General features: G+C 36.1%; 1 protein-coding gene across 5 annotated transcripts in view; it reads left to right on the top strand.

Annotated features, from left to right (window-relative positions):
- Positions 1–13,465, top strand: part of LOC138699235 (solute carrier family 12 member 9) — a 139,942-nt gene that overhangs the window by 42,209 nt on the left and 84,268 nt on the right. For all 5 annotated transcript variants that reach the window (XM_069825204.1, XM_069825202.1, XM_069825205.1 and 2 more), the window contains 2 exons: positions 7,366–7,564; positions 9,530–9,772. In XM_069825204.1, the coding sequence (XP_069681305.1) occupies positions 7,366–7,564; positions 9,530–9,772 (442 nt within the window). The remainder of the gene's footprint in view (positions 1–7,365; positions 7,565–9,529; positions 9,773–13,465) is intronic.

Below are 13,465 nucleotides of genomic sequence, written 5' to 3'. Positions count from 1 at the left end.
ATTCTGATTAACTGAAGAAACCTTACTAAGTAGTCCAGGAGTGAGAATAGAAGTAGATATGTCAGTTGAAGTCAGAAATAGAAGAAAGTGGCTACTGCCTTATATGAAAGCAGCAAGGTCAAAAGGACATTTTGCTAAAATTTAAGACGATAAGCTGAAAGTGAATGATAAATTTTATGATCTGGAGTTTTGCTTAAAGAACGAAGGACATCTTGAATTTGGATTACAGGCACCGAAGAGAAGAACGAATGTGAACAGCAAACAGATTCCAATGGAGAAGGGATCAGTTTTGCTGAATAAAGAAATAGCAAGTCAGCCAACAGTCGAGAATAACCACATAAACCAAGAGAAAGAACAGGAATGGTAGATAAAAATCATTCCAACTGCAGAGTTGGAACATCAGATAGTCGAAAGTCACCACACGACAACAGGAAATAGTATCATGGTGAAGAATCCATATGATGACGAACAAGGAAATATAAACATGATGACTCGACATAGAGAGGAATGCAAGTCTGCTAAGAAAGCACTTGAATGTGAGGATGAGTGACACAAGGAGCCTGGGAAAAGGAAAGAAGACGAGTGATGGAGAAAAAGCTAATCCAGGAGTCGGGAAGTGAAAATGGGGGAGGAAGTGATAGTAATAAGGGTTCGAAAGAAGTAACTTAGAAGACTTAAATGCAATGTCTGTTGGAGATATTGAAGATTTTAGAAGAATGATGGTAAAAAAATTCGAGGAATTAGTCAAACATTAAGCGAGTCGATAGGGATAACAAAAAGTGGTGAAGAACATGGTGAGGGAGGCGAGATAGTGATAAGGAAAACAAGCAAGTGAAATAAGTAGAGATCAGTGCTGATAACGACCTGTTTTACTAAGGTAAGAAAAAAGACTAGTGAATAGTATTTTTAGTGTAATGAGTGACCAGTATTAGTGAACTAGTGAAAGATAAGAAAAAAGTAGTGGGAACTGTTTAATGGTACTGAATTAGATTACTATCAAGGCATCAGAGTAATGAAGGTGTGAATAGGGAAACTATTCGATGATGGAAATAAGTTGTTGTAGTGAACTGAATAACAAATCAGCTATAGAAGTAAACTGGTATAAACAGATATATGTGAACTAGTGAATAAATAATGAATACTAGCAAAATAAATGTAGGATAAGTATTAAATAGACGATGGCTTGAGCAACAAGAGGGGAGATAGCTAGTGGGAATAGGATAGCTTTAATGAAGTGTACTGCAAATAAGTGTTATTTGTAATGACTGTTAATGGTGGCACCTTGCACGTGAAAATGTGAGGTCCACCATTACATTTAAGAAATGCTGTAATGAAACATATATCATATCATATGTCGGATGTGTTCATTCTTTTCCACTTGACACTCCATCTTTTTTAGCCCACAAACTTTCTTCTAATCTGCAAAATTCAAGAAGTATTTGCAAGCTCACCACTCCAAATAACAAATGATAAACAATCTCCTAACAACGCAGTGTTGTGGTGGCGAATAAAAATGTTATGAACTTACACATCAACCTAACATAATGTATTTTTTACTGGTCTAGAAAGCACTGACCTGGTAATCCTTGGAATTGGTACTGACATATGGATTTATAGTAGTACTGTCGATTGATCAAAATATTTAATCAATTAACGATTTGAATTTAATAGATTGAGTTAAAAAAAGTTTTAATATACTATAATACACAATTATTGTTAAATGTAATTTGTGTTCGGTGATAAACATAAGCATAAAATGTTGTATATCTCTATATACTGTATCGTTATATTATAAAACAATACTGTTTCAGTTATTTACTAACATATTTATTATGTAGGCTTATAATTCATTGTCAATTTCTCAGAGGATTTTTGAGACAAACACAAATAAAAAAAAGTATGAAGACTCACCTAGTTAATATTGCTTCATCCATTATTTTAAACATGTGAGTGCATTCACATACTCCAAGTTAAGTGTCACTCTGCGTTTAATAACAAACTTATACGAGGTATTACCAATAGCTTCCCTTGAAACATCCTTTAGTTCCTCATCTGAAAGAATATTGATCGGTCCACTGTCTCTTACTATCCATTTCATTATTTTGTTTGTTAGTTCATCTTCCTTCAAAACAGAAATCGGTTGGGCTATGAAGTGATTTAAATTCGACTGAGATGAACGGATGATAGGAGCAGATGATAATTCAGTACTTTTGTGTAATGGATGGACGTATTTCAAATGGTAATTCATACTGCTTGCACTGCCACTATAACTAAAAGATTTTCCACAAATTTTACTAAAAACTTTTTTTCTGTGAAGCACTTCTCCAGGATTGTTCATTTAAATCGAAACATTTCACTGAGTTTACCTCACAAAGTCTCATATAACATAATGGAGTTTTCACTTTTTCCAGACTACAGAAATCTGATTTTTTTCTTTAGCAAACTAAACACACAGGCTTCATCTACAAATTCTGTAAAGAATGTGCAGCAGTCAAAACAGCAGACTGAACCCTATTGTAATTGGGTTACAAAATTTTAGAAAGAGAAGACTATAGTTACACTCTCACTTGCACACAGTGTAATCGTGACTAAGGGATGAGGGGGACGAATTCCAGAAAAGTATGTATTTCATATGCTAGGAAGACGAGCTGACAACAAGGTGGAAGTTTTCTTGGAAAGCCATAAAACTTAACGAGGGTTTCACATTACATTTCAACTTTAAATATGGGAGACCAGGTGACTGTCCTCATATCTCCATCTCTTTCTGAAGTGTTTGTGCAAATATTTGCACTGTTGCGCATTGTTGTAAGCAATTTCTGAGAGACTAATATTGTCAGAATGTTTAGTCTGAGTTTGCATTAACAAAATAGTAATTAATGTCAAGTACAACTGATTAATATTAATCGACTCGATTATTCGATTAAATATTTTTGATCGATTAATCTTACAACTGAAACTGATCGATTAATTGATTAAATCCCACAACACTAATTTATAGTAATGAATAGGAGAATTAGAAAGAAACTTAGGTCTAGTGAGTCTGTATTGGCAAACAAGAAAATTAATGATCTAGACTGTATCTAGCTATTGAGAAACAGCAATAGTCGTAGTTTACTACAGAGCAATCAGATGAGGTGTGGACAGGAGCAATAGGGTTTTCAATGTGCGCAGCTGACATACTCGTGGCAAGGAATGGTGGGCTGGCAGAGGCAATGATGCAAGCATGCATGTGTTCATCCTGACTTGTGTCAAGGTTAATGGATCAGTCTCCAAGTGACTGGCAATTGGCACAGTACGTAGTGGTGCATTTAAAATGAAAGTGTGAATAAGTGTAAACTGTCTAATGGCTAATCTAGTTCTTCAACTGAACAACATGTATATATATATTTATGATTCATATGTGTTAACCCAGTCTGCCAGCCAAGTACGAAGGTGGTTTGAAACACTTTTGCTGGATACAAAAATTCCATCACGTACTTACAACAGTCCATAATTTTTATAATACATTTCAGGCAATGTTAAGTGTTCAGCCTAAGAAACAAAGCAAACAGCATAGGGTTCTCACAGAAGAAACATTAGATGACATTGGTCATTGATTGTAACAGTCTCTTAGAAAATCACTTAGGCACCTTTCACAACAAGTACGAATTTTTTATGGCTCTGTGCAAAAGCTACTAAATTATTAAAGTTGCAGACATGTAAAATAACTAAGACACATGTTCTTCTACCAGGTGATCCTGCGCATAGGGCGCGCAGTTTGTGAGTGGATGCTGAATAATATTCATAACAGACTAATAGAACTACATTTAATATTTTTCTTAGACGAGGCATAATTCTACCACCATGGTGTGTTCACAAAACAATCGTTATTGGAGTGCTGAGAAACCCGATATCGTTCATGAAGTACCCCTCCATGACAAGAAATTGATGTCTGGTGCGCCATGAGCAGAGGAAGAATTATAGGGCCATTTTCTTTTGGAATACAGTTAATTCCCTCTCATACGCACATACCATTCTGACCCCCTTCTTTAGAGAATTATCCGGCAGGGAGCGTGATTTTGCATTATGTCAACAAGACTCAGCCACAGCTCATACAGCCGATATTTCGATTCAAGAATTTGAACGTGTGTTCCAGCAGGACAGAATTATTAGTAGGGATTTTTGGCCCCCCTCGGTTCCCCAACCTAACCCACTGCGATTTTCATCTCTGGGATACAAACCCAGAAAAAAAAATTTGGGCCAGTAAACACTGAACATGTGCAGTATGTTATAACTGGAACTTAGAAAATTTGTTTTTGGGTCTGTACATTAAAAAATGCTGTATACAAGACAAACACATGCACCCTTGAACTGAAACATAATATCCGACACGAAATTAACACCAATAATTGACAAGAACTACAGCATGTTATGGGACATTTCATAAAGAGGTGCCAGAAATGTATGGACAACGAAGGTGGTTAGTTTAAGCACCTCCGTCAATAAAGTTGGTAAGTAAGACACTTTTTAAAATAGTTACGGAAACTTGTATGGTTGTATCACTGTGGCTCTACACTGTCTGTTCCCTACTGCAAGTGCGTCAGCAGCACACAGTGAAAACTCTGTCGCTCCTGTCCACACCTCATCTGATTTCTCTGTGTAAGAGTATTAGAGTTCGGCCACAGTGCAAGCGGTAAGCGGCACGGCATGTTGAGGGGCAGTGTGGATGAATCACAAACGCATGTTAGCAAATGCAGGTGGCCATAGTGTGAGCTGAGTGGCATTTTGAAGGGGAAGTTGATTCAAGGACAACACTATGCGCCGCTGGCCACTCACTCTTGTTTGAGATTTTAGTGGTGCCACTCACAATTGCAAGTTATGAATTGCCAAGAAATGAGAAAGAAGTTATCATTTATGAAGTGAAAACCCGAAAATTCCTATGGAATGTCAAGGAGAAGAGCTTCAAAAACCTCTCCATGACGAGAAATATATAGACAGACATTTTATTGAAAGTGAATAATATTTTTATAATATGCCATGTTATCATATTACTATCATCATCACCACCACCACCACCATACTTCGTTCTCAAAATACTGTCGGGATAAACACTCAGTACTGCGTATAGTATTAATCAAATTCCAACTCTGAAATAAAGATACCATTTAAATGTGTCTGTTGTTACGATTAACCATTGCTAATGCAAAGAAATATATGATTAAAACCATTAGGTCAAAAATAATTATTTACAATCCCATGCAAAAATGTTAACACTTTTGTTATGAAAAAGCACAATTTATTAAGTACAAACTAGAATCTTACATTAACGTCTATGACTGATTGAAATAATCAGTGAAGTTATCTCTTATTTGTCTCACAAATTCAATGCAACTGTTATTCCTGCGATCTGAGTTCTAATGAGTTTACACACCAATTCCTGCCATTTGTGGAGACTTTCATGATAATGTAGATCATTGTTTCTCATAATTTTTTTCTCAAATTATAGAAGATAATATGTGCTGGCTCTTTACATTTGTGTCAATATTTCTATTCAGGAATTGCCACTTAGCACGCAATATTCCGAAAGCACATTCCACACATTATTTTTCGAACACTAGATAGGCTAAACGTTGATTAAATCTTTTCCTTTTAGGCGTTAGTCCTTTCACTGAATATGGCCCCATCAGATAAGGCTTCATCTTCAATAAGTACCAGCGATACCTTTACATCTGAGTTTCATAGTTCTTTATCACTAGGCACATTTCTAACAAATTGAGAAGTGCGAAAGTTGTGACAGTGTCTCCATCGCTCTGTTTTCCTCTTACCACCAAATCAATGGTTACAATTTTTTGTCTGCACCAGCAACACACTGTAGTACTACGTAAATTAAAATAGTTGGAATTGGAATTATCAGGATCCTTCATCTGATCATACTTTTCGTAAATTGCTATGAAACAATTAGTAGTTCATACTGATCACTGACCACTTTAATTAATTTTTCCGTATATTTTAGTTGGGGCATAAATTCTATAATCAGTTCATTGTAGATTACGTTACATATTTCTCTTGTTATTACAATTACTGTAGATTTTCCTACCCTGAAGGAAAATGCCAGTGATCGCAATTATGCTGCTGTGGCTAAAAACCTACAAGAAATTGTTAGAAATTTACTTTAAATTCTTCATTTTAATGTAGCAGACTTAATATTAATAATTACTAATTCACTAAATATTAATTATTAGATTTTTTTTTTGGGTAAACATGGCAAATATAAGGGTAGAACTTGAAAAGATAAAGTTCGAAAGAAATTCAAGATGCTTCCAAAGATACGAAGCGGTTCTGAAGCTCTTGAACCATTACATTGTCTTGGGCGTTTTTCGACTCGACGATGTTTGTGAAGTACGTCGTCCTTTTTGGTGGGACTATAGGAAATCTTTCCTTCCAGGAGATCCCTTTCACTCCAAACAGCCCTGATTTGTGGGAAAGTAAAGACAGTTGTCAGCCACAAATAATGAAATTCTCCAAAGTTTATTAGTTGAATGAACATCAAGTTCTTTTCCTTTCCTATTTCGAACTATTCTTTTTAAATAAGAATTGCCTAAAAGCAAATACTGCCATGAACTCATGTCCATGCAGTGCCGCCACTCCGCTCAGAGACTCTGTACTATGTGGTCACACCAACGCTCTTCCCTCCTCACTCCTCAATTTTTCGAAAGTGTTAACGTGCTGCTCGATGCTTCCACTGTGGCCGCAGCCCTACTGTTTTCAGGGTCAATTACGTTAGTCTTGGATGTTGTGTGTGTGCATACGTGCGTGCTTTTATGTTGGATCTATTGTACCAAGTCTGTCAGTACCTCTTATGTATGAAAGAATTTCTCTGCTAACAGACATTATATATGTAGGCACATTATAGTGGAGTACAACTTCGTCCATCAGTGTAATGTAAAAAAATGCAAGGGAAATGGAAATACCCCGAGAAACTTGCCATACCACTGTCTGGATTCACTGAAATCTGTGTAGTGCTTTAATATGAACTGTTATTACCAGACAGTGGATTTTCGGTTCCTACATAGTGACAAGACGTCACATCTGTAGCTTACAGAGGGAACATGGCAGTGAGTTCAATGATCTCCCTGCAACTGACATACACCTGACTTTCAGTATCGGGACCCAAAATCTGCTGTCTGGTCCTGTTGCCATTTACATGGTTGTGATGTGAAGTCTGATAAAATATTGGTGTTAATGAGTCATTTCGTGTGTTATGTGCCATCCTACCCATTATCGCCTGATGTGGTTGCCTCATGAGTGATGCCTTATTGGTGTCACGTGGTGCAAACCTTTCTTTGAACAGTTGACTAAACAATAGTGTATGTCTTGTTTGTGCAGGCCGTCCTTCAAATACTTCACATGGCACACGGCCTCCATTGGTCTCTTAGGAACTCTGGTGATGATGTTCCTTATCAACAGTATCTATGCATCAACCTCCATTGTGCTGTGCCTTGTGCTAGTCATCATTCTTCATTTGTTCTCCCCCTCACGTGAAGCTCACTGGGGTTCCATCTCGCAGGCTCTAATCTTCCACCAGGTAATAATAATAACAACAATAATAATAATAATAATAATGGTTTATTTAACCTGACAGAGTTAAGGCCATACGACCTTCTCTAACACTCAACCAAGAGTAAAACTGTGATACAAAAAACACTAAAAATTTACAAAATACACTACATAAAAAAAAACTGAAGGAGATAATTATAATACAATGTAAACAACAAATCAGTAGGAATGAGACATAATATATCGTCGCCCTACTTGTGAAACACACTAAGTCAGTTTTTTAGGAATTCCAGGTTTTGGATGTTCCTTCTTTAAAATTTCATGATCTTTCGTCTGGTGAAATCCATTATGTCGTATGTATGATTCTTTATCAGATAATCAATAATTTCAATTCCCAGTAAGTGCGAAATGAATGAAAATAAACACGTGCAATGTATTAAGTCACTTAGTGGGTTTCACCTGTCAATTTCCTTCTTGTTTTGTGGAGTTGAAGTGAACCTTACATTTAACACTTGACTTAATGTTTTTCACGTGACAGTTTTGGTTACCCTGAGGAGATTTGGGTTGTGAAAGTGAAAATTCTCGCCAGATGTCTTATTAATTGTGTCCATTTTCGTTTGTTAGTTGCACTAAATCATGCATGTGTATATTATTTTACTGTTTCGTAGATAATAACTCGATTAGCAGTGGTTTCAAGAGGCAAGAAAACGGTAATGTAGCTTCAAGGTAATGTCAAAAAAATGTGATTTATAGGCAGGGTCAAGCAAATACCATTGGCAATGAGGCATGGTAACATAACAAGGAGATTGTTTAATACGTCTATGGCTGTGTAACCATTTAAAACACTGACCTCAACACGGAGATAAGAACTGTGGTCGGTCAATCAGTTTCTGTTACCTTTTGCTCCTTGTCCTATGTTAGAATATGATGTCAGTGCTGTATTAAATTGAGTGTTGTTAATGTCCTGCGGGTATGTACAGTAATAGTGTAGGCTTTAATGGCTAGCCAGTTGCTGGTAATTCATTGCTCAAACATCATAAGGGGACTACCTTTAGGAACAGTCTGATATCTGATATGGACTCTTCGTAATGTAAGTACATTCTTATAAAAGTTCTACATGTATTTGATGCTTTACGTTGGATTGTTGATTTAAAATAATTATGTGTTATGTCACGCCATCTGTTATTGCTACACACCTGTTGATGCATGCCTCATTTTCTGGAGCAAACATAGGACTAATCAGTGGTTGGGGCACAGAGGAATTTTCCTTTATGTTTGTGGAGTCTTGTATGGAATGAGGATTAGATGATGATTACTATTTGGTAGCCGAGGAGGAATAACTAAGTATACTGGAATATTTTAAAGTTACTCAGCATCCTTCACAGAATATTAGAACAAGTGATTCTCAGTATTATTAAGGACTCATTGTGCATTTTACATAGTCAGCTTTACTATGCCTAAATTACTGTAATAATCTTAGCCTGCAGGCTTTCATGGCCGGTGTCTAGTTGAAACGGAGCTTTCGGGCTAAGATGCCGTGGTCTACTGGTGCAGATGTTATCAGACGTTTCGTCTACTACTGCGGCAGACATCTTCAGTGGTTAGGTATCCTCGGTCGAAGTCTTCTCCTCGGGATACCTAACCACTAAAGATGTCTGCCGCAGTAGTAGACGAAACATCTGATAACATCTGCACCAATAGACCATGGCATCTTAGCCTGAAAGCTCCGTTTCAGCTTACTGTAATAAGCTGCAATACTTTTACATTTTTATTTATGTTATTGTTAAATTGCATGTTTTCATTTTTATGTACTTTTAAAATATTCTGTAAAATCATCTATGTTCAAATTTTCGGTATACACTGTCTTCTAGAATTGAGGGTCCTTCTGGCTGTCTGCATTTGTAGATTGATGTTTGTTCTTTTGAATAAAATAGTATATATACTATGCTACAAAAATTGTAGTGCATTTGTATATGTGTACTTTGTCTGGTAGGTGCGGAAGTATTTGCTGTTGCTTGACTCTCGGAAAGATCACGTCAAGTTCTGGAGGCCTCAGATGCTATTACTAGTGGGTAATCCTCGGTCATCATGCCCATTGATTCATTTTGTGAATGATCTGAAGAAAGGAGGTCTTTATGTGCTGGGTCATATCAAAGTGGGGCAGTTGTCAGGCATGGAAGTTGATCCAACTCTAGATGAATATTCGCATTGGCTCACCTTAGTAGATAAATTGAAGGTAAGTGTCGATATTTTGTGCAATTAGTTGCAAATTCACTTCCAGGAAGTAAGTTCTACTTGTGGTTATGTGAAGTCAATGTTATTTTTTTCCTCAATAATGGCAGTGCAAAAGGTTAATTTAAAGCACAGTGCATAATGTGGAAGAACTCAGAAATATTTATTTGAACTGATTCTGTGTAATAAATTATTGGAAATATATTCATTTTCACATCTTGAGTTACAAAGATGGGATTGGTTGAAATTCATTATGTGGGTTTTACTTTAAAGCAGTGTATTCTAGCACATTTAATCAAAGTTATGTATGAGTATCAAGCATTGTGTTGCTTATTAAAAAGCTGTTTTGACTAAGCATTGCTTAAAATAATAACTTCTGTGTTTATAAAGTAAGAGCGCAATAACTGCGACACAATTTAATATGCATTAACATAATTTAAATGTTGGAGATTTTAAAGTTGGTATGTTAGCGTTGTAAGTGATGTAAATCATGTTTACAGGCAGGCAATATGCAGTACTCTCTCTCTCTCTTGAGACTGCTCATTACTGTTCATTAAGCAGCTTTTAGAAAAAAACTTTGATGCATTTATACCTTGCTTTATAGAATTATTAGAATTAGAATTATTTATTAGGTAAGTTAAAGCCTTCTCTTCCACTTCACCATAAAACAACCTGTGGTATAAGGTAATTCATATAATACAGGACGATTCTAAAGTCTTTACCTGGTTTTGGAAGTCGATAGAACCGTAGCCATGACAGATATAGCAGAAGCACTTATATCAGTGGATAAAGTATCTCTCAAAGTTTGCATTTTTAATAGGTGCTGTGGCATACTTGTAAATTTAGCCACTGGAAGGCAGTCATAACGAAAACATAGCGTTCACAGGTGAAAACAAAGCTTTCTGCATGTTAGAATTTGCTAAATGTGAGTTGGTGGTGATGGTAGACTATTTCGTCATACGAAATATCACCAAGAACCACCTACAGTCAAAACAATTCATGCATGGTGCAAGTTTAAAGAGACTGGCTGCCACTGTGAACCAATACATTGTATCCATTTGGGGCACGGAAAATCCTGATGTTGTGGTGGAAGACAGCTGTGATTCTCCTAAAGTGTGCATGTTTTGTAATGTTTCTTCTTCAAAAGTTTAGACTTATGGCCCATTTTTCTTTGTGGAGTAAACTGTTGCCAGTCCAGTGTACCTGGACATGCTTCAATAGTTGTTAATGCCACAATTACAGACAGCCAGGACTTCGTTCATCAGTAAGTTAGGGCTTCACCTCATTTTCATCATATCAGCTGTCATTACCTCGATGCCGAAATTCTATGTTGTTGGATTGGACGTGCTTCTCTATATGACTCCCTTCTTCTTGATTTAGCCCCATGTGATTTTTTCTTATGGGATTATGTCAAAGATCATGTGCTCGTTCCCCTTTGCCATGTGATTTAGCACAGCTGTGAGAGAGAGAACCACGCATGCAGTCTCTAGTATCGACCTTCAGATGTTGGAACGTGTGTGGCACGAATGTTCATTCAGTGTTATACTGTTATAGAAAAATGTATTGTCCTCATCATATATTATTGTGCACATGCGATCAAATGCATGAAGGAACATAAATTTCATGTGACAGACGACAGTACCATGCTAATGTGTGGCGTATGTAATACTCGATTTGTGGGAGGAAACGATTCCTTAGAAACACATATTAATACTCCATTTCACGTTAAAATCATGGTTTTTGTTTATTTGTGTTTGTCCTTTTTTGGCAACATAGTAGGAATATCTTATGCAAAGTTTTACCGTTAGATGGCAAGAGCGTTCCATGCGGCACAACATGTTGTAATGATATATTGTCATATGCTAGTTATGTTCTCCCACTTTTGGTTTTCATGCATGTCAAAATTATATCTATAATTTTTTTTATATAACCTAGTACAATTTAATATAATTAAGTATTTTCTTACTTCATAATTTAATTTACTTACTTTCTTTCTTTCTTTCTTTCTTTCTTTCTTTCTTTCTTTCTTTTAAGGAACCCGGAGGTTCATTGCTGTCCTCACATAAGCCTGCCATTGGTCCCTATCCTGAGCAAGATTAATCCAGTCTCTATCATCATATTCCACCTCCTTCAAATCCATTTTAATATTATCTTCCCATCTATGTCTCGCCCTCCCCAAAGGTCTTTTTCTCTCCGGCCTTCCAACTAACACACTATATGCATTTCTGGATTCGCCCATATGTGCTACATGCCCTGCCCATCTCAAACGTCTGGATTTAATGGTCCTAATTATGTCAGGTGAAGAATACAATGCGTGCAGTTCTGTGTTGTGTAACTTTCTCCATTCTCCTGTAACGTCATCCCTCTTAGCCCCAAATATTTTCCTAAGCACCTTATTCTCAAACACCCTTAACCTGTGTTCCTCTCTCAAAGTGAGAGTCCAAGTTTCACAACCATAAAGAACAACCGGTAATATAACTGTTTTATAAACTCTAACTTTCAGATTTTTTGACAGCAGACTGGATGATAAAAGTTTCTCAACCGAATAATAACAGGCATTTCCCATATTTATTCTGTGTTTAATTTCCTCCTGAGTATCATTTATATTTGTTACTGTTGCTCCCAGATATTTGAATTTTCCCACCTCTTCTAAAGATAAATTTCCAATTTTTATATTTCCATTTCGTACAATATTCTCGTCACGAGACATAATCATATACTTTGTCTTTTCGGGATTTACTTCCAAACCTATCTCTTTACTTGCTTCAAGTAAAATTCTCGTGTTTTCCCTAATCGTTTGTGGATTTTCTCCTAACATATTCACGTCATCCGCATGGACAAGCAGCTGATGTAACCCATTCAATTCCAAACCCTCTCTGTTATCCTGGACTTTCCTAATGGCATACTCTAGAGCAAGGTTAAAAAGTAACGGTGATAGACTTCTTAATTTAATTTACAATAAATAATAGCTTAAACTTTTATAATAATGAGCGATTCCCCTTAAGATATGGATGGGAAAATCTGCAGTACACAGAATATAATGTTCATGAACCTAAACAGGATATGCAGCCACCAATGTTTTTTTTTTTTTATAAGGAAAGGACTATCAGGCTTGAATTCCTCTTATTATTTTTTCTCTAGTTGCAGAAAAATCAAATGCAATTTTTAATAGAATGATATAATATGATCGCAGTAGTATAACAATTATTCATGCGTTTTGCAGGTTAAGAACATGCAGTTTTGAATACGAGTCCTATGTAGAACGATTTTGAAAATGTGAAGTTAATAAATAATAATTATCCTACATTAAAAGCATTATTCACGAAATGGATTTTTGGAGCCAAGGTTCCCCTACTTTCTCATTTTATACATAGACTGTATTATTTATAGGCCTATATATATTTTTTTTCACTACAGATCGTCCTGGATAATAAACATCGCAGTTAATCGAGAATTTACTGTAGGCCTTGTATCATCCCATTGTAAAATGCAGGTGTAAACTTTGGAGACTCCTACAAGTACTGAATATAATTCCTGATCGGGATATAATCTAAGCTAACATAGCTTGCTGTTGAGGTTACATATGTTTTTATTACAATTTTTCTTTGCCATCTTTCAAAATGAAACAGTAGCCAGCAATTCCTTACTTGAATTAGTTATTTTTGTTTAATAGCTATCACTTTTGAGGCACAATTTA

Source organism: Periplaneta americana, chromosome 1, assembly GCF_040183065.1.
Source record: "Periplaneta americana isolate PAMFEO1 chromosome 1, P.americana_PAMFEO1_priV1, whole genome shotgun sequence".
Classification (NCBI taxonomy): domain Eukaryota; kingdom Metazoa; phylum Arthropoda; class Insecta; order Blattodea; family Blattidae; genus Periplaneta; species Periplaneta americana.
The sequence above is the reverse complement of the archived record's forward strand: the minus strand, read 5'-3'. Positions and strand labels throughout refer to the sequence as shown.